Genomic DNA, 20,084 nt, shown 5'->3' with positions numbered 1-20,084 from the left:
AAATATTTAATAAAATATCCTTCTATACACTGCCTGATATTTAAGAAGAGTTCAATGACATCTAGAAATCAACACTTGAAAATGGCTTACATTAATCCAAAATAAATATTTACATAGCAATTAAATACCTGTTGAATGATTAAAGATCATACTGTAGCTTATCTAAAATTCTGAAAGATGATGTATCACAAGGACAATGCCTACAGGTAAAAATTTTCTTTATATATGTAAGCTAGTATCTGGAGTTCTGCTCATTTCTTTACTAGGAGAGCTACTGGGATAATCAACTGCACCTAATTAAAGTCTGCTTACAATTGCAACTGCCTAGTAATCCTGATGGGACAAAACACAGAAAGAGATTAAATTAATTAGCAGTCAAATGCTAATTAGCAGTAATAAGATTAAATAAGTAAATAAGATTAAACACAGGTATACTATACATAAAAGTCTAAGGATAACATGCATGATTTTAAGACTCCCTAATGGTCTTCTTGCCTTCAATTTTGTTCTCTTCAAGACCCTTTTACATACTCATAACTACAGTGACTTGGTTATAAATGAACAGCAGGCAGAAGACTGTAGCAATACAGAACATGCAGGAAGAAAACAAGTACTGAAAGTCATTACAGAAAAATTTCAAGATAGGGCTTGAACAAAAATATCTGGATAATGAGACAAAATAAAAAACATGAATGATATTATGAATCATGGAAATCTCAGAATACAGTAATGACTTAGATATGAGGCTAAGAAATGGTTTGCTAATTTGTTTCCACATACCCTGAATTATAATCATAGAGACAGGAAAAAACCCAGAGAGCATATACATAAACAAAGTGGGCACTAAATAAGAAAGAAAAATCAAAGAAGAGGATATAAAATAGTAGCAGAAATTAAAAGATAAAAGACATCATGGTAGCCAAAAAACTGCAGATATTTTTCCTGGAAAATTGCTACAGAAATACCACTTTTATTATAAAAGAATTATTAAAGGAGGAGTTTTTTTTAAAACAGAAAAAGACCTATGCTTTTGTTACAATGAATTTAAAACTTTGGACAGATATCTATTTTGAAATTTCTAAGGACGATGATACTGGGAATAAGACCAAGGAATAAAAAAATGTATAATGAAGCAAGTTGTATGTCATTTATATAATGAATGTAATTAAAGCTCTTACAATGAATTTCAGGAGAACATGAAGTATGAGGCTAGAACCCTGAAGAATCTCTATATTAAGCAAGGATAAGGAAGCGAGTACTTCTAAAAAGAAACTACATAAGTAAACCAGTCTCCAGATCCATACATCCATATGCTTTCAAAATTGCTCCTCACCAGATGGATCCACTGACACTTCAGACTTAACATGACCAATAATGGGTTCATATTCCTGTCAAACCTGTTTCCCCAAATGTATGAACGGCACCATCATCCACCCAAACACCTGTCTGAAACTTGAGAGGCTGCCTGTCTCTTCCCACACCTAGTCAGTGACCTACTGCTGTTAATTAAAATTCTCTCTTTTCCTCCTTCCTTCTTTTATTTTCTCCTTTTATCACAGTCCTTTCTTTTATTTTCCCCCTTTCTATTCTCATTATTGGTCCTCTCATTTACATCTTCAATAAACGTCACCTAGACTAAATAGTTTCCAAGCAGGTCCCTCTGACTCCAAACTTTCCATATATCACCTTTCCATATACACCTTCCATGTATCCCAAGTACAGAACTCACTTTATGATTTTTCAAATGTATTACCTTTTCTTCTTAAAATTTCACAATGAAAGTAAAATCTAACCTCAGCACAACACAAAATCCTTCATTAAGACCCTCCCTTCACTCCCTCCTCATATTCTGGGTCCCATCTCAGCTGACCTACTTGCAATTTCCCCAGCATACTCTGATAACCTATTCTCTCTACCTGCGGAGCCTTTTCTGTTTTCCCCATGGCTAACTCCTAACCATTCTCTAGGCTCAATCACTTGATTTTGTTTATTTACTGTATTATCTTCTCTCCTTGACTATAAACAACTTATAAGAAAGGACTGTACTTTCTATCTCCCAACACTCAGTAGAGCAGGTGGATGAATGTATAGTCATTAATTCCATAACCATGTCCTGCCATGAAATGTGCCAGCCAAGAGCTTAGTTACTGGTTGACTGAGTAAGAACAAAGTCTGCTCAAACATAAACGATTAAAAATAGTCCTCTTTCATTTCTGGTAGGGAATAAGACAGATATAAAAGAAAGAAGAATTAAAAGAAGAAAAATAATTAAAGCCAGAGTCAGATAAGAGGTAAGACTTCATGTAATAAAATGTGAGTACTAACAGAGACAACTAGTTTCTAAAAGAGCTGAGAACAATATACACCGCACATTTACTGTACCCCATTTTTTAATAACAATAACCTGAAACCTGTTAAATAACTGGATAAATGGGCTAAGAACAAGATCAATATTTGGCAGGAGGATGAAAAAAAACAATACACTGACTATCACAGAATAGAAAAATTTTCAAGAATTTCTGTAAAATTCCCTGAAAGCTTTGGGAAAAAAAAAAAAAAAAGCAAGCTTTGGTTAAATTTCCCCACTAAAATAAAAGAAAAAAGAAGTACTATTTCATTTTGACTGCACTATTTGTACATTTAAAAATACAATTTAGTAGGTGATCATATTGGGCGTTAACTTCCCCATGCAGAATATAACCTCCATTGAGGAAAAGTTACATGTTCTTTTAGTTGTCAAGTGGGAGTCAAAGAAAATAGAACTTACTGTCCACGAGGATACCAACGGTGCTTAGTAGTAAAGAACATTTTGCTAAGTTGTTCTATCATGAGTCCTTGCTCAAAGTGTTCATTTTTTTCTTCTAGTCTGGTTTTCAGCACTTGGTCATGTGTTTCTTCATTATTATGCACAGGATCTGGCCGAGGGATAGGCTACAAAATCATCAGTAATGAACAGCATCAAAATGTAGGAATGTTAGCCAGCATTTGATTGAGTTTACAATACAACAATTACCACACTCCAGAATTCATTATAGTACCTTAGGATGGGTAAGTTTTCAGAACAGAATTTTACTCAGTTGCATTATTCATTAAAGAATCAGAAACACAGGCACATGGGTGGGTGGCTCAGCTGGTTAAACATCCAATTCTTGATCTTGGCTCAGGTCATGATCTCAGGACTGTAAGATCAAGCCTCGCATCAGCCTCCACGCTGGGCATGGAGCCTGCTTAAGATTCTTTCCCCCAACCTCTCACTCTCCCTCCTCTAAATAAAAAAAAAGAATCATAAGTACTTTCCCTCTCATATTAAGTTTTCAGTTTATTTTCCAATAATAAAGTTCTTATTTAATGTTATTTCCCCCGGGATCCCTGGGTGGCGCAGCGGTTTGGCGCCTGCCTTTGGCCCAGGGCACGATCCTGGAGACCCGGGATCGAGTCCCATGTCGGGCTCCCAGTGCATGGAGCCTGCTTCTCCCTCTGCCTGTGTCTCTGCCTCTCTGCCTCTCTCTGTGTGACTATCATGAATAAATAAATAAAATCTTTAAAAAAAAAAAAGTTATTTCCCCTAATAATAAAGTACTTATTATGTTAATAATAATTTCTATTTCCCAAAACTATAAGCTGTACCCATTATTTTTTAACTTACAAGTTTACAAGTTTATAGTCTCAGGGTACCTGGGTGGGTGGCTGAGTCAGTTAAGCATCTGCCTTGGGCTTAGGTAATGATCCTGGGGTCCTGGGATAAAGCTCCACATCAGGCTTTCTGCTCAGTGGGGAGTCTGCTTCTCCCTCTGCCCTTCCCCCCCCCACTTGTGCTCTCTCTTAAATAAATAAATAAAATCTTTAAAAAATATTTTTTTAAGTTTACAGTTCTCTAACTTTGCTTATCATTAAAGTGAGATAAAATGAAAATGGTAATTCTTATATCCAAAGGAAACTTTTTTTTTTAATTTCAATGTTTTCATTTTAGGTGAATGAAATGTCACCAAATGATGCTTTCTGAAAACTTGAGTACTTTTTCACCTTAAGACATCGACTACTAAAAATCTCATTCTCCTCCCCAACACATCTGAGTAATATAACATGTTCCCATCAGTAATTAGCTCATCAAAGCCTTTAAGATTAATCACTGTCTTAGAAAGTCAAGTGTCCTGTATATTTTAGTTATTAAATGATAATATATGTAACATAAGGTGGTAACATTGTCCTGCTTTACAAATACCGTCTATGTGTATTATATTACAATGAAAATCTGAATTTATAATCAGAAAGAAAACAATTCAAACATAAATGTCTTTACATTCATATACTATTAATGACAACTACTACATACTCATTTTATTAAATATTAGAGGATATACTTATATTTGGCATATATACACGAAAAAATAAAATTTCTTTTAGAAGCAATATATAAGTACATGAAGGTGCCACAACTGGCTTAGTACTACAGAATTGCAAAGTAACAAAGGTATTAGTGACAGGCAGAAAAAGAGCCCAGTCAGAGCCTTGTCACTGAGTGCAGAATGCATTCTACAAGGGATAGCAAATATTAGAGAAAGGAAAGTAGGAAAGAACACACAATAAAGAGATAAACTCTAAAAATGGATCTTGAGAAACCAGATTATGAAAGACCTTCAAAGTCAGACTTACAAGTAACAATGCGAGGTAAATCGAAATACTTAGTGTGGGAGGTAATGAGGAGGCAGTATAACAAAGAGGTTAAGAATTGGAGCTTTGGTCTCTAATTCTGTCATGTACTAGTTCTGTGACCTTGGACAAGTTATTTAAGCTCTTAATTTCCCTTTCTGTAAAGTCAGAGGCACAATACCTACCCAAAAGGGCTTGGTGAAGATTAAATGAAATAATAATATATGGTATGGTTAGCTGTCCCTCGCACTCTTAAGAGTTCAATAATGGTAGGTAGCTACTAAGATTTCTTTGAGGCCTCAAACAGGAGAAAAGTGATATAAATTTAAAGAAAAAGTTCTCCTTAGACATTTAATTTTAAAAGATCATCACTTCTAAAAAAAATTTAAAAATAAAAAAAAAATCATCACTTCTATGTAAAGTAGAAAATTAGTGTCTTTGCAAGTTACTATCAGACCTTCAGGTCTAGCAAACACAGGATTAGAGCCTCAATAGTTTTCTCTCTTTTAGGTCACTATACTTGTTGCTAAAGATCAAATGTTTATAGTATTATCAAAAGTTGTTTTCAAGTATTCATAAATGTTCCATTATCTCTCTCCCTATTCCCAAGCAGGCTCAATTCTAATATATCACAAATTCTCTCTGCTTTGTATAGATTAAAAATACTTCTTTTCTTGGCACATAGATAAAAGACATCAGAATTAATGGATTCGTCAAAGTCTAAACCAAGAGCCTCTGGCTGACTCAGAATTGATTTTTAGGTAGTTTTTTTATCTCCTTGATCAAACTTCAAAGAAAGGATACATGACTATTTCAGTAAAAAGGAAAAACTAAAATAAAACTGTCTTGTTTAAAAAACATTCAGATTGTCATTCTGAATTTCCCTTGCTTCTCTTAAGAATTTTCAAAATTTTACTTTTGAAATTTTCCACTAAATCAGCCACTAAAAAGAAGTCTAGTCCTTACATTTTAATCTTTCCAAGTCATTATTTTTCCCCTAGCATATTATGTTTATTTTCCTAAACTAGAAATCCTAAATTCTAGAAAAACACTTTTAGAATATTTGTACTTTTCATAAAATATATACTTGGCAAAAGAAGAAGGATCTTTTTACCTGGATCTGTGGAAAACTTTATGTTTTAGATTCAAATTACCAGAAAATCAAAGATGCAAATCATCCTAACTTTCTTAAAGCCAGTCTCAGTAGGTATTTCTATATTTGCAGGATCTCTGTATGTAGTACGCTTTCTAAGGCCTACAGAATTAAAGGGCCCACTGGAGTTGTAGCAGCCGTAGCTACCTCTTTCAGAAAAGAAAAAAATCAAGACTAAAACTCAAGTCATGTTGGAAAGTTTTTATTTACTATCATATAGTACTTGCATGAGATTTATAAATCTAGATTCATAAAGAACATACTATATTCTAACTTCTAAGAATAACATGTTTTCAAGAATGTTATTGTGCAGCCCAGTCTACAATTTACTACTTGAGAAACAAAAAAAATTCCATGCTTCTCCATGTGAATATCTCTTAGCCCTAAAACAGAAAAGCCATAAGTATAAAGAGGTAGGAACAAATTTATTCATTTAATCAACATATATTTACTGTACACCTAACAAGTAAAAGTGTTATTCCAGATGCTAAGGTTATAGCAGAGAACAAAACACAGAGCCCTGTCCTCATGGAGCTTACATTTTAGTGGAGGGAGATAGACAAGAAAACAAGAAAATGTCTATTGTGCCAGAAATGAGACAAGCTATTCAGAAAAGACAATAGGAAGGAGTCTAGGGGCAGGGGTACTACTTTAAATGCAGGAGTCATTCACTAGTTATCAAATAAAGAAAGGGAATAAATAAACTATGAGGTCTCCGAGGGAAAAGCATTCCAGGCAAAAGCAGGAGCAACTACAAAAGGCCCTGAAGTAGGAGTTACCTAATGTAATTAAAGAACAGGGGGAAAGCCTGTTCTGCCTGTTGCTCCCCTTGCCTGTGTTCTCTCTGTCAAATAAATAAAATCTTAAAAAAAAAAAAAAAAAAAAAAAAAAAGCCTTTAAAGAAAGAAGATGAAAAAGAAACAAGAAAATGGAAATAGTAAAATAAAAACAAAACAAAACAAAAAATCGAAACCAAAAAAAGGAAACCAAACAATTCCACTCTCTTTGGATACTGTAAAGAATGTGAATATTTCTAACAGCAAATTATAAATTACAAGAAATTTTTCTGATACATACTTTTGTATGCTCATATGGAATGTCCACAGAAGGGTGGTAGCATACTATCGTCCTGCCGTCAGACGTCAAAGCAAGCTCTACTTTGCTAAAAAAGAATGTTTTAGAAACAGAGTTATACTGTATTCAAGGCAGAATGAGTTTCTTAGAGACAAAATTAATTAATCATAAATCCCTGGAGAAGAGATGGTATGGCACTGGATTGGCAAACCTGGTACCCATATCATCGGAGACAACTCAGAACGTCTCACAAAGTGTATCAGCTTAACTACCACAACAGGCCACGAATGCATAACTCACTATTTTATCTATTTGTTTTTAGACTTATAGACTCTACTTCCAAATCTTTGGAAGGGATCTTCATGTTTACTCATCACTATTATTAGAACTTTTTTTCCTTATCTAGAAACTACCTTTGGGGTGCCTCAGTGGCCCAGTCAGTTAAGTGTCTGCCTTCACCTCAGGTCATGATCTCGGGGTCCTGGCATGGAGCCCAGAGTCAGGCTCCCTTCTCAGCAGGAATCTCCTTCTCCCTCTCCCCCTACCCCTCCTACCTCTGCTCTTTCTAATAAATAAAATATTTTTTAAAAACTACTTTCAAAAAGCTGTAAGAACTATATTAATTTGTTGAATTACTAAAATTAAAGATCGGCAAAGTACATAATCTTCCAGGCAAAGGATAACCTGAATTTCCAATCATAAAGACTAGAGCTGAGAACTTTTTCTAGATCAAATGCTTTCTCCAAATGTCTTTGGCAGAACAGTACAGCAGTAAGAAGCCTCCCATTAAAAGAGTTCTGCAGTCAAAACTTAGGAATTACTGAATACTATCTCTTCCCTCCATTAATATCCCTCAGAAAAACACATTTTGGGCAATACTTCTTTAAATATTTTTTCCAGGAATACTCTGGCTGGATCTTATTCAGGTATCAACTAACCATGACTATTTTTCAAAGACTCTGCAACTACTATTATACTTAAAAACATATACATTCTAAGGAACACAACTTATGGCTTTCATTAACCTTACAGCTTCTCTAGATGTCTGTAAATTTAAGTTTCTAAGATTTCAATACCAACTAGATTTGAACCAGATCACCTTAAACACTAATAGTGCATTTTAACTAACATGGGATAAGGTATTAGGTTGTTTTACCATGATTTTAAGATCAAATAGCATAACATGGCTATACTGAACCTTTGACCTATCAAGTATTTTTTTGTGAAGAATGGAGTTTTACATAATACACTTGTAAGACTCAATTTTTTCAGGTTCAGAAAGTGTTACTATTACCTAGTTTAATTTCACCATCATCTTAGTTCTTACTAAATATACATTTAAAATTCACATTAAAACTAGTGTCAAAAAAAAAAAAACAAAAAAAACAAAACAAAACAAAACAAAAAAAAAACTAGTGTCAAGGGAAGAAAAATACATTTTTACTAATATTTGGAATAAAAACAATGTAGCTTAAGAAAATGTTTCAGTTTCTTTTTTTTTTTAAGATTTTATTTATTTATTCATGAGATACATACACACAGAGAGATAGAGAGAGAGACAGAGAGAGAGAGAGAGAGAGAGACAGGCAGAGGGAGAAGCAGGCTCCATGCAGGGAGCCCGATGTGGAACTTGATCCCAGGCTTCCAGGATCATGCCCTGGGCCGAAGGCAGGCGCTAAACTGCTGAGCCACCCAGGGATCCCCATGTTTCAGTTTCTGTACATTAGACTCTACTACAAAGAAGAAAAGCATCTCATTCATATGTTATTCCTAGTTCTTATTCTTAGCATAGTGACTGGAATTAAATAAGTACCAAATAAGTTGTGACTGAATTAAATTATTTGTAATTTAGGATTATTCAATGTCAAACAAAAGATAAGATAAATAACTGCTTAAGCTAATAGATATGAACCCCAAGAGGAAAAAACTATAAAAACTAATTAACTTTTCCAAAAGGCTAAAGAATGCTTTGGGATAAAAGACAGCATTTCTAACAGCATGTCTGTCTTACAACAAATTAAGGATTCACTGAAAAACAATGATAATGATTTTTATTTAAAACATTTGTGAGCCCAGATACTGTGTAAATAAAGCCATTGAAATAATTTTTAAATACAAAATTAAGGAAAGAATAATCAGAAAAGAAAGCAGAAAATACCAAAACAAGAAATAAAATTAAATAATTTCAGATACAGCTAACAGACTGCTATTTTTTTCAATTGAATTTAAATACATACCAATTATAGTCATCCGGTAGAGGAGAATACGTAGATTTATGACAAAAACAATATAAAGCTCCATCTGCAAAAACCCCAAGCAGTAAAATGGATTTAGTTAATTTGAACATACATTCTTGCATAAATGTAAAGCTATTTTCACTCATTCAACCATTATTTATTGTGTCTACTATGAAACAGGGCTAGAGATCAGGAATTCAGTAAGATCTAGTCCTTGCTCTCAAAAAGGGTACAAGTCTTACGAGAAATAAACAAATAATTCCAATATAAATGACAAGCCCTGTTAGGATGGGTAAGCATTGGGAAAGGGCACACAGGTTACAAAATAGGACTGTACAGGTTTAAGAAAGCCTTTCCAGTAAAGATGGAGGAGGCTTCTCCATCTAAGGTGCTCTAAAGGATGGAGGAATAAGCAGGAGTTGGTAGGGATGAGCATATTGTTTCTTGCAGAGACTTATAAGTGCTAAGGACCACAGAAATATGGGAAGTATTTAGGTATTCTAAAAACTTGTGAAAATAAATAAATATTTTTGTGAGACCAAGTGCACAGTGCACAAAGGGAAAGTGTTAAGTGATGAAGTACAAAATAAACTGTCAAATTTAACTTCTTAATCAAAATGCTCACATTTCAAAGCATAGTCTCCTTTTTTAGAATACCTGCAAATTCAAGAGACATAATTTCTTTTTTAAGTTTAAATTTCTCCTCTGTTCAAAGAAACAGTGTTCTTTTAAATACAGAGAAAAAAATTTAAATGTAGCTCAGTATAGTTAAAAATGGTTTTGAAAAGAGTAGTCCTCCCACATCTGTGTTTTTGTTTTCTGCAGTTTTAGTTACCCAAGGGGAACCACCGTCAAAAAGCAGATGATCCTCCTTCTGACATAGTGTCAGGTCAGTAGAGTAATGCTATATCACAATGCTTATGGTATTCACCTTGCTTCATCTCATCACATAGACATTTTATCTCACATTATCACAAAGGTGAGTACAGGACAATAAGGTATTTTGAGAAAGATCTCATTTACATAATTTTTATTATAGTATATTATTAGAATTGTCCTATTTTATTATTAATTATGGTTGTTAATCTCTTACTGTGTCTGTTACGTTTATCACAGGTGTACATGTATATGAAAAAGCACAGTATACATAGGGTTCAGTACTATTCAAAGTATCCGGCATTCACTGGATATCTTGGAATATATTCCCTATGGATAAGGAAAACTACTGAACAGGCTGGCTAAAGCCAAGGATCAACTTCTCTCAACTGAGCCTCTTGCTCCTCAGTAGGAATGCAATCCCCACTTTGTTCAAATACCACTCATCCTTCAAAGTCAAATGCTACTCTTCCATGAAATTCTTTCTCCTCCTCCCTGCCCCACAATTCCCAACACAGAGAAGAGTGGTCTATTCTACACATCCCCCAACTGATGGTTCATTTGACATCACTACCTTTTTTGTGGTCTTTTTTTTTCTGCATCAGTTATTTATACGTATCAAAAATATAAGACATATTTTCCATCTTTGTATACTCCTCCTTTCCCCAAGGACTGCATATAGAGATCTAAACATAAAATCTTACTCCAAACATAAAAAGTGCCTTAACAGGGATCCCTGGGTGGCACAGCGGTTTAGCGCCTGCCTTTGGCCCGGGGCGCAATCCTGGAGACCCGGGATCAAATCCCACGTTGGGCTCCCGGTACATGGAGCCTGCTTCTCCCTCTGCCTATGTCTGTACCTCTCTCTCTGTGTGTGTGACTATCATAAATAAATTTTTAAAAAAAATTTTAAAAAGTGCCTTAACAAAACTCACTTTTATCATAAAAGATTGCTCAACAATATGTCAATCCAAAATTCTGTGGATGTAAGATAATATAAAGAATTAGAAATTTAACTTCATCTCTCAAAAGATTTGATTATCAATTATCTGTGCTAATACAGAGGAGTATTCAACAAGACAAATCAGATGATAATGTTAAAACCATTTACAATTATTTTATTTTATTGACCCAGTTGGGGATCTTCTTAAGTATGTACAAATTAACTTTTCTTTAAAGAATTTATTTATTCATTCATGAGAGACACAGAGAGAGAGAGAGGCAGAGACACAGGCAGAGGGAGAAGCAGGCTCCATGCAGGGAGCCCGACGCAGGACTCAATCCCGGGTCTCCAGGATCATGCCCTGGCCTGAAGGCGGCGAAACCGCTGAGCCACCTGGGCTGCCCAAGTATGTACAAATTAATATTAAAAGAAGTTTGTATTCTCTGAATATAAACCAGCTAGGTGATATACAATTCACCAAAGAAACAGGGTTAGGTGGCAGAGGCAGGACACACAGAATTAAGTGATTTTAAAACAGGCAGGAAAATTCGGGCAGCCTGGGTGGCTCAGTGGTTTAGCACCGCCTTCAGCCCAGGGCGTGATCCTGGAAACCAGGGATTGAGTCCCATATCCGGCTCCCTGCATGAAGCCTGCTTCTCCCTCTGCCTGTGTCTCTGCCTCTCTCTCAACGTCTCTCGTGAATAAATAAATAAAATCTGGGAACCCTGGGTGGCGCAGAGGTTTAGCGCCTGCCTTTGGCCCAGGGCTTGATCCTGGAGACCCGGGATTGAATCCCACGTCGGGCTCCCCGTGCATGGAGCCTGTTTCTCCCTCTGCCTATGTCTCTGCCTCTCTCTCTCTCTGTGTGTGACTATCATAAATAAATAAAATTAAAAAAATAAAATAAAATAAAATCTTTAAAAAAAAGAAAAAGGAAAACTCAAGAGAACAGTATTTCAGTTCAACAAGAAACTGTTAATTTTCTACCCTGTATTTACGCAGACATCGTTTGTACTCTCATGACATACATTACATTCTATGCCATAATCCAGATATTTCTTATTTCCATAGATGTCTGTTTCACCTACAAGTGTTAAGTTCTTTAAGGCCAGAAACCACACCTTGATTATTACTCTGTCTCCTACAGTGGCTACTAATAAAATAGTGATGGCTGAACTGCCTCTAAAATGCTAACTTCCTCACAATTAGTACAATTAGAAATATTCATCTGGCATTTTATCAAAAGAAAAACTCTAAATGTGGTAAATATCAGAGGTTTTAAATATAATTAGATTTAGAATAATTATAATTAGACTATAATTAGACCTGGTGACTCAAACGGCATCTGCTTTCAGCTCAGGTCATAATCCTAGGGTCCTGGGATTGAGTCCCACATCAGGCTCCCTGCTCAGCACGGAGTCTGCTTCTGCTTCTCCTTTTCCCTCTTCTCTGGCTCATGCTCATGCTTTTTCTCTCTCTCAAAAAAATAAATAAAATCTTTAAAAAAATAAATGTTCCTTTTGGCATAAAGGAGGCCTTTTTATTTTTGCTCACTGAACTTTCTCCCTTAATCATGGTTTTGCTTTCGCTCTAATCTTAATGTTCTTCCTTTTCATATAAATATCAATAATAATACTTTCCCTTCAATAATAGTAATGATAGAATTTGTGGGGAATAAGGGACTTCGGGATGAAAAAAGGCAGTCACTGAATATTAGGATGATTGAGTAATAATGGAAAAATTTTCTGGCATAATCTAAATTAATTCTTAGTTAACTAGATATTTTGACAACTCCAATCCATTCAAGTCAGTTCACAAACATTTATTTGTCACCTACCATGTATGAGAGGTAGTGAAGAAACCAAAATAAATTAGACACTACAAATTCATAATCTAGTAGGTAAAGTATACATAGATAATTTTCACTTATCCAGGGGCAGATTAACTAGTTTTCAGATTAATCTCTGTGAGGGATAATAGCTATTTCAGGATATGGACTAGGGAAAAATAGATTATGTATGATTTACCATCAGCCTTGAGGCTGGGTTCTAGTCAGAGCAAAGAGGAGAACAAGCAGCATAAGTCCCTCTCCCAATTCTCAACAAAAAATGCTCTCCTAAGTAATCAAGAACAGACTATTATTTTGTTTTGTTTTCATTTTTTTTTTTTAAGAGGGAGAGAGAGAGAGAGAGACAGAAAGGAGGGGGAGGAGAGAGAGAATCTTTAGGCTCCACACTCAGCAGAGCCCGATGCAGGGCTCACTCTCACAACCCTGAGATCATGACCTAAGCCGAAATCAAGAGTCGGGTGTTTAACTGACTGAGCTACCCAGACATCCCCTGATTTTAGTTTATACCCAAAGTCTCTTAGCAATCTCCTCCTTCATTTTACTTGGTTAATTATACTTTTAATTATACTTTTTAATCTTTGTCTTTAACTCTTTTCCCCAACTCAATAAACATTCAATTACAAATGGCAATAGGAAACATGAAGGAAGAGATTAAGGTCAGCCAGAGACATGTAAAAAAAAAGTAGGCTAGCATAAAAAGAAGAAAAAGTAAACTTATTATAATACTCTAACCATATCTGCTTCAGAAATGGAAGGAGGGAGTTCACAGAGGAAAGGGACAGCGAAAGCAAGACAGGTTGGGAAATAAGATTTTACTAATTTATTTATTTATATAGGTCAATGTTTTGACTATCAAATGTGTCAGTAGGCTTTGAAGAAAATATTAGACCATGTACATTTCTTTAGAAAAGAAAGGTAGGGGTTCCCTGGGTGGTGCAGCGGTTTGGCGCCTGCCTTTGTCCCAGGGCACGATCCTGGAGACCCGGGATCGAGTCCCACGTCGGGTTCCCGGTGCATGGAGCCTCCTTCTCCCTCTGCCTATGTCTCTGCCTCTCTGTCTCTCTCTCTCTCTCTCTGTGTGACTATCATAAATAAAAAAAAAAAAAAAAAAAAAAAAGAAAAGAAAGGTACAGGGTGCCTGGGTGGCTCAGCGGTTTGATGCCTGCCTTTGGCCCAGGATGTGGTCCTGGAGTCCCAGGATCGAGTCCCGTGTCGATATCCCTGCATGGAGTCTGCTTCTCCCTCTGCCTATGTCTCTGCCTCTCTCTGTGTCTCTCAAAAGAAGAAAAGAAAGGTACAAATTATATATTGCATAAACTATAAATTTCTTTTTTTTAAAAGTAGGTGCCATGCTTAATGGGGGCTTGAATTCATGACCCCGAGACTGAGAGCTGCATGCTCTGCCAACTGAGCCAGTCAAGGGCCTCTATAAATCATAAATATTTTACATATTATGATATATTAAATATATTTTATATTAAACATAAACATATATACTTTCATATGGCTAAGTACATAGAAAATACCTACTGAAATCCAAAATATTAGCAATGATTTTTATAAGATGGAATTGTAAATTTGGCCTTTACTTGATAATTTTCAAAACTAAAAAAAAATAGTATGTGAAAACTTAGTAAATTTAAGTGATTCAAACCAGATAAAATTCCTCTTTGTCAATCCCTCACTTGCCCTCAGCTAAATCTCACTAGTGCTCTATACAGATAATCTTTTCGGTCCACACCTTTCATTCTGTATTTATACATATATGCACACATGTATGTGGTAGATCATCTTTTAAATGCACAAATAGGATAATACAATAAATTAACTCTTAATACAATTAAATTAACTCTTTCTCGTTAGAGATCTTTTCATGTTGGTAACAGCTGTATGATATTCATAAACATGTGCCAAAATTTGTCCACCCCCTTTTGATAGACATTTAGACTTTCTCTCCTTTTCCATTACTGCAAACATTCCTGCTATTTATTTATTTATTTTTATTTATTATTTTTTAAGATTTTTATTTATTTATTCACGAGAGACACAGAGAGAGAGGCAGAGACATAGGCAGAGGGAGAAGCAGGCTCCATGCCTGGAGCCTGATGTGGGACTGGATCCCAGGTCTCCAGGATCATGCCCTGGGCTGAAGGAGGTGCTAAACCGCTGAGTCACCTGAGCTGCCCACATTCCTGCTACTTAAAGGCATATATACAGGGCAGCCCTGCCTGTGTCTCTGTCTCTCTGTGTCTCTCATGAATGAATAAATAAAATCTAGAAAAGAAAGAAAGAAAGAAAAGAAAGAAAAGAAAGAAAAGAAAGAAAAGAAAGAAAGAAAGAAAGAAAGAAAGAAAGGCATATACAATAACTAAACTTTTTTTTTTTTGCCTGATACTAAATTCTTTAAATTTTCTACAGTGAAGGTGGATTTCTGTAATATTTTAAAAATTTTAAACCTCTTTTTAAACATTAAAAAAAAAAATCTCACTTTGAATCGAAAATAAATGTTTCCAGACAGTTCTGTTTGATATTGCCCATTTTACTGCTGCCAATGCCATGGTGAATCAAGATACTATTGGGTGGTGTGAAAGATGATTTGAAGAGACGGATTCTAAATTCTGCTTCCACGCGTATCTATTTTCATCCCTGTATAAAAGATAAAGAAAAATTAGTGCTACCTATGATAAATGAAAGTGATACAATATATTGAACACTGCAAGAGCAAGATAGGAATCTCTACCTAGTACTATACAGTCATGAGAAAAACTACTCAACACCTTTCCATTTCCTTGTGATATAGGACAACGAACATCTCTGAAATATAAGACGTAAAACCCTGAACTAGGTCTATTACTATTTTTGTTAAATGCAAACTCCTCCAAAACTAAAAGACAACCTACAGAATGGGAGAAGATTTTTGCAAATGACGTATCAGATAAAGGGCTAGTTTCCAAGATCTATAAAGAACTTATTAAACTCAACACCAAAGAAACAAACAATCCAATCATGAAATGGGCAAAAGACATGAACAGAAATCTCACAGACGAAGACATAGCCATGGCCAACATGCACATGAGAAAATGCTCCGCATCACTTGCCATCAGGTAAATACAAATCAAAACCACAATGAGATACCACCTCACAACAGTGAGAATGGGGAAAATTAACAAGGCAGGAAACCACAAATGTTGGAGAGGATGCAGAGAAAAGGGAACACTCTTACACTGTTGGTGGGAATGTGAACTGGTACAGCCACTCTGGAAAACTGTGTGGAGGTTCCTCAAACAGTTAAAAAAAGACTTGCCCTATGACCCAGCAATTGCACTGTTGGGGATTTACCCAAGATTCAGATGCAATGAAACGCCGGGACACCTGCACCCCGATGTTTCTAGCAGCAATGTCCACAATAGCCAAACTGTGGAAGGAGCCTCGGTGTCCATCAAAAGATGAATGGATAAAGAAGATGTGGTTTATGTATACAATGGAATATTACTCAGTCATTAGAAACGACAAATACCCACCATTTGCTTCAACGTGGATGGAACTGGAGGGTATTATGCTGAGTGAAGTAAGTCAATCGGAGAAGGACAAACATTATATGTTCTCATTCATTTGGGGAATATAAATAATAGTGAAAGGGAATATAAGGGAAGGGAGAAGAAATGTGTGGGAAATATCAGAAAGGGAGACAGAACATAGAGACTGCTAACTCTGGGAAACGAACTAGGGGTGGTGGAAGGGGAGGAGGGCGGGGGGTGGGGGTGAATGGGTGATGGGCACTGAGGGGGGCACTTGAGCACTGGGTGTTATTCTGTATGTTGGCAAATTGAACACCAATAAAAAATAAATTTATTATAAAAAAATAAATAAAATTTAAAAATTCATGTAAAAAAATAATAAATGCAAACTTCCCAGCACCTAGTGTAGTTCTTTCCATTTAGTGAGCACTCAGCAAATGTATAATTCTCCTTAGAAACAGTCACTCTCACATGCTAGAGAAGCATCCTCCACAATGCTAATGTGTTTGTGTACAGCCTCTCAGGTGCCATATGCAAGACCGTACTACATCCCTTGAAGTAGGATTGTTTCTAATTGAATACTAAACAAGGCCTATCCTTTGCCTATTAAACACTGATATAGAGAAACACATAGAAACACTCTACAGTCCCAAGTAAAATTTCACTCTTTTATACATGTATAAGGTTTTCAACTTTCCAGGTGCTTTCTCACATACCATTTCATTCTATTCTATTAATCATGACAGGTATCTTTATTTTTATTCGCGAACAAACTCAAGTACAAAATAGAAGTTATTTGCTCCCAAGAACTTTAGGGTCATTTATAAACTGGGAACCTTTGGGCAAGTTAACTGAATGACCCTTTGTTCCTTCCATGGTAAAATGGGGACCACCACCACAACCTCCGTGGCTTTTGTCAGTAAATCACTTAAAATCATTGCTACATCCATGGTTTTTAATTGGCCTCGATGACTATTCGAGCCCTTCCCCCATCGTGATAAAATGGAATTGGGGGGCAGCCCGGGTGGCTCAGCGGTTTAACACCACCTTCAGCCCAGGGCGTGACCCTGGAGACCCGGAATCGAGCCCCACGTCGGGCTCCCGGCATGGAGCCTGCTTATCCCGCTCTCTGCCTGTGTCTCTGCCTCTCTCTCTCTCATGAATAAATAAATAGTCTTAAAAAAAAATTAACTTAAAAAAATATGGAATTGGGGCGTAGACCCCAACAGTCTTATCTGCTAGACTAAATTATGCGGGGCGATTCCCTGCACGGTCAGTACGTTTGCACTACTTTCCCTGAGTTCATACAATGTGCTTTTTACAGCTGACGCCCCGTTTCCCTATACAGCATTTGCTCTGTCTCAAGTCTGTGAAGTAGGCATCTCCGTTTTATACCCTGAGAACCGAGGCTCCGAGAGGCCAAACGGTTTACCTGCCCACTGTTCCGCCGCTTTACACGTGGCCCGGGTGGAACACATAACCACTCTGCTGACCACGAACCAAGCAACACAATATCTAGGGGGGCATTGGGTCCCCTCAATCTGGGGCAAGCACACCCAGCCGAAAGATCGCCGCTCCAGGGAGAGAGATTCTGACAGTGAATTCCGTGGCCTAGAAGTCAACCCCAAAGCGGAAGCTTCGGAGAGCCTCGAAGGATCCGCGGTTTCCGAAGCAGGCTAGCAGGAGCCTCGCGGCGAGCGCCCAGCGCCGGAGTCAAGAGTTGGGCTGGAGGAGTCCCCGAGCGAACCGCGCAGGCAGGAGGGCAGCCCCCGGAAGGGCACGGCCGTACGCCAGCTCTCCCGCAATACGGACAGCGCCTGCGGACACCAGGGGCTTTACCTTGCCGCGAACGGCAGGGAGGAGACATAGACACCTCCACAGAAAGCTTCTGGACCTGCCTCACTTCTAGGAACTCCTTGACCGGAGGAGGAGACGGCAGCAATTACCTGTGTCAGCGCCACCACGAGCCCGCCATTTTACCTCAATCCGGGTCCCAGAGGACACCGCGTCGTGCGCCTCCCTGGCCCGCGGGGCGCTCTGGGAAATGTAGTCTCCGCTGCCAGAGCTCTGGGTGGGAGCGCGAGGGCGGGGGATCCACCGAACCTGCCTCCGAGTTGAGTAGCAGGTGTTTGCCTCAACTTTTAGCCTCGTAATCCGCCCCCCCCCCCCCACCGCAAACCCAAAATCTCTGCCCCACGCACACATCCTTAGAAAGTAACAAGCACTATCTTATTTTAAAGCTTATACAAATAATTAGAGGGGCTCGAGATGGATTTTTGCTGAACGAGTTAAGGTTTCCTGGGTGAAGAGGTAATTTCAGAGAAGCACTGAAGGCGGGTGAGGTTGGATTTGACGTTTGATATAGGGAAGTGTGGAGGCCCTTCCACCAGGAAGCCCAAAACTGTGTTCTGAGAATTGTGCTGACTATTCATTATGGGAGGAAGAAAACGTGCAGAATCCTGAACCTTAGAAGGCCCCTGGGCCTTTGTTGGCACTTTTCCATTCTCACTGCCAGCAATGCTTTTCTCTCACCTCTTCTCATGACTGCTGCCTTACTTTATAGAGGTCTTGCTCAAATATCATCTTGGAGAGGACTATATCAATAAAAGATATGGTCCTGTTCTTATCCCATTGCCCTCCTTTAGTTTTCATAATACAAGGCATTACATAACACTCTATTATAATTTGTTTCCTTGTGTAATGCCTGTCTCTTATGCTAGAATGCAAGCTCTATGAAGGCAGGATACAAGTATCTATCATGTTCTATACCATATAGAAACCTGACATCTGGAACTGCATCTGGCTGCATTGTAGGCCTCCAATATTTGTTGACTGAATGAGACAAGTGACACTGCAGATATCCAAAACAGTAGATGATTTTTTTTAAATTTTTTTTTATTTATTTATGATAGTCACAGAGAGAGAGAGAGAGGCAGAGACTCAAGCAGAGGGAGAAGCAGGCTCCATGCACCGGGAGCCTGATGTGGGATTCGATCCCGGTTCTCCAGGATCGCGCCCTGGGCCAAAGGCAGGCGCCAAACCACTGTGCCACCCAGGGATCCCAACAGTAGATGATTGACTGTGGAAACAGCCACTTAGATTGTGAATTCCTTTGTCAAATGATGTGCAAACATTTGTATCTATCTACGCTTTTCTGAAAAAAAAAATCATAACTTTTATCATGTATTTAAGGGGGACAATAAATTCCTCAAAAAGTTAAGGGCCACAGGGAGGTCTGGGTGGCTCAGTTGGTTACTTGGTGACTCCTGATCTCAGCTCAGGTCTTGATCTCAGGGTTGTGAATTCAAGCCTTGTTTTGGGTTCTACACTGGGTGTGGAGCCTACTTCAAAAATAAAAACTTGGGATCCCTGGGTGGTGCAGTGGTTTGGCGCCTGCCTTTGGCCCAGGGCGCGATCCTGGAGACCCGGGATCAAGTCCCATGTTGGGCTCCCGGTGCATGGAGCCTGCTTCTCCCTCTGCCTGTGTCTCTGCCTCTCTCTCTCTCTCTCTCTCTCTCTCTCTGTGTGTGTGACTATCATAAATAAATAAAAAATAAATAAATAAATAAATAAATAAAAACTTAAAGGCCATAGTCCTGAGTGGTTAATAAGGAAAATAAGTGAATGTACTATAAGTTCACGGTAAAGAAAAGTAAATGTAGGCTTCTTTGGTGTCTCTCCTTATTTTTACAGATACCAAGCTTGTGCTGCTACTGATCTTTGCTCCTATAGAAGCCCATACTGAGGGCCCATGTGTCTCCTGTCTAATCTTGTCTGTCCTTCA

The 20,084-nt window shown here is 37.6% G+C and overlaps 1 protein-coding gene across 7 annotated transcripts in view; it reads right to left on the bottom strand.

Moving 5' to 3' along the window:
• The window catches only part of MRPL42 (mitochondrial ribosomal protein L42), a 31,247-nt gene extending 12,890 nt beyond the window's left edge, over nucleotides 1-18,357 (bottom strand). The window contains exons 1-5 of one of the 7 annotated variants that reach the window (XM_077845813.1): nucleotides 18,247-18,357; nucleotides 15,271-15,428; nucleotides 9,115-9,178; nucleotides 6,881-6,965; nucleotides 2,768-2,931 (exon numbers count right to left, since the gene is read on the bottom strand). In XM_077845813.1, the coding sequence (XP_077701939.1) occupies nucleotides 2,768-2,931; nucleotides 6,881-6,965; nucleotides 9,115-9,178; nucleotides 15,271-15,340 (383 nt within the window). In that variant the 5' untranslated portion in view covers nucleotides 15,341-15,428; nucleotides 18,247-18,357. Of the gene's footprint in view, nucleotides 1-2,767; nucleotides 2,932-6,880; nucleotides 6,966-9,114; nucleotides 9,179-13,948; nucleotides 14,057-15,270; nucleotides 15,429-17,732; nucleotides 17,930-18,139 lie in introns of those variants that run through there. The other 6 variants (XM_077845816.1, XM_077845814.1, XM_077845815.1 and 3 more) reach the window with 6 other exon arrangements.
• Nucleotides 18,358-20,084: the final 1,727 nt, after the last annotated feature.

Source organism: Canis aureus, chromosome 13, assembly GCF_053574225.1.
Source record: "Canis aureus isolate CA01 chromosome 13, VMU_Caureus_v.1.0, whole genome shotgun sequence".
Classification (NCBI taxonomy): domain Eukaryota; kingdom Metazoa; phylum Chordata; class Mammalia; order Carnivora; family Canidae; genus Canis; species Canis aureus.
The sequence above is the reverse complement of the archived record's forward strand: the minus strand, read 5'-3'. Positions and strand labels throughout refer to the sequence as shown.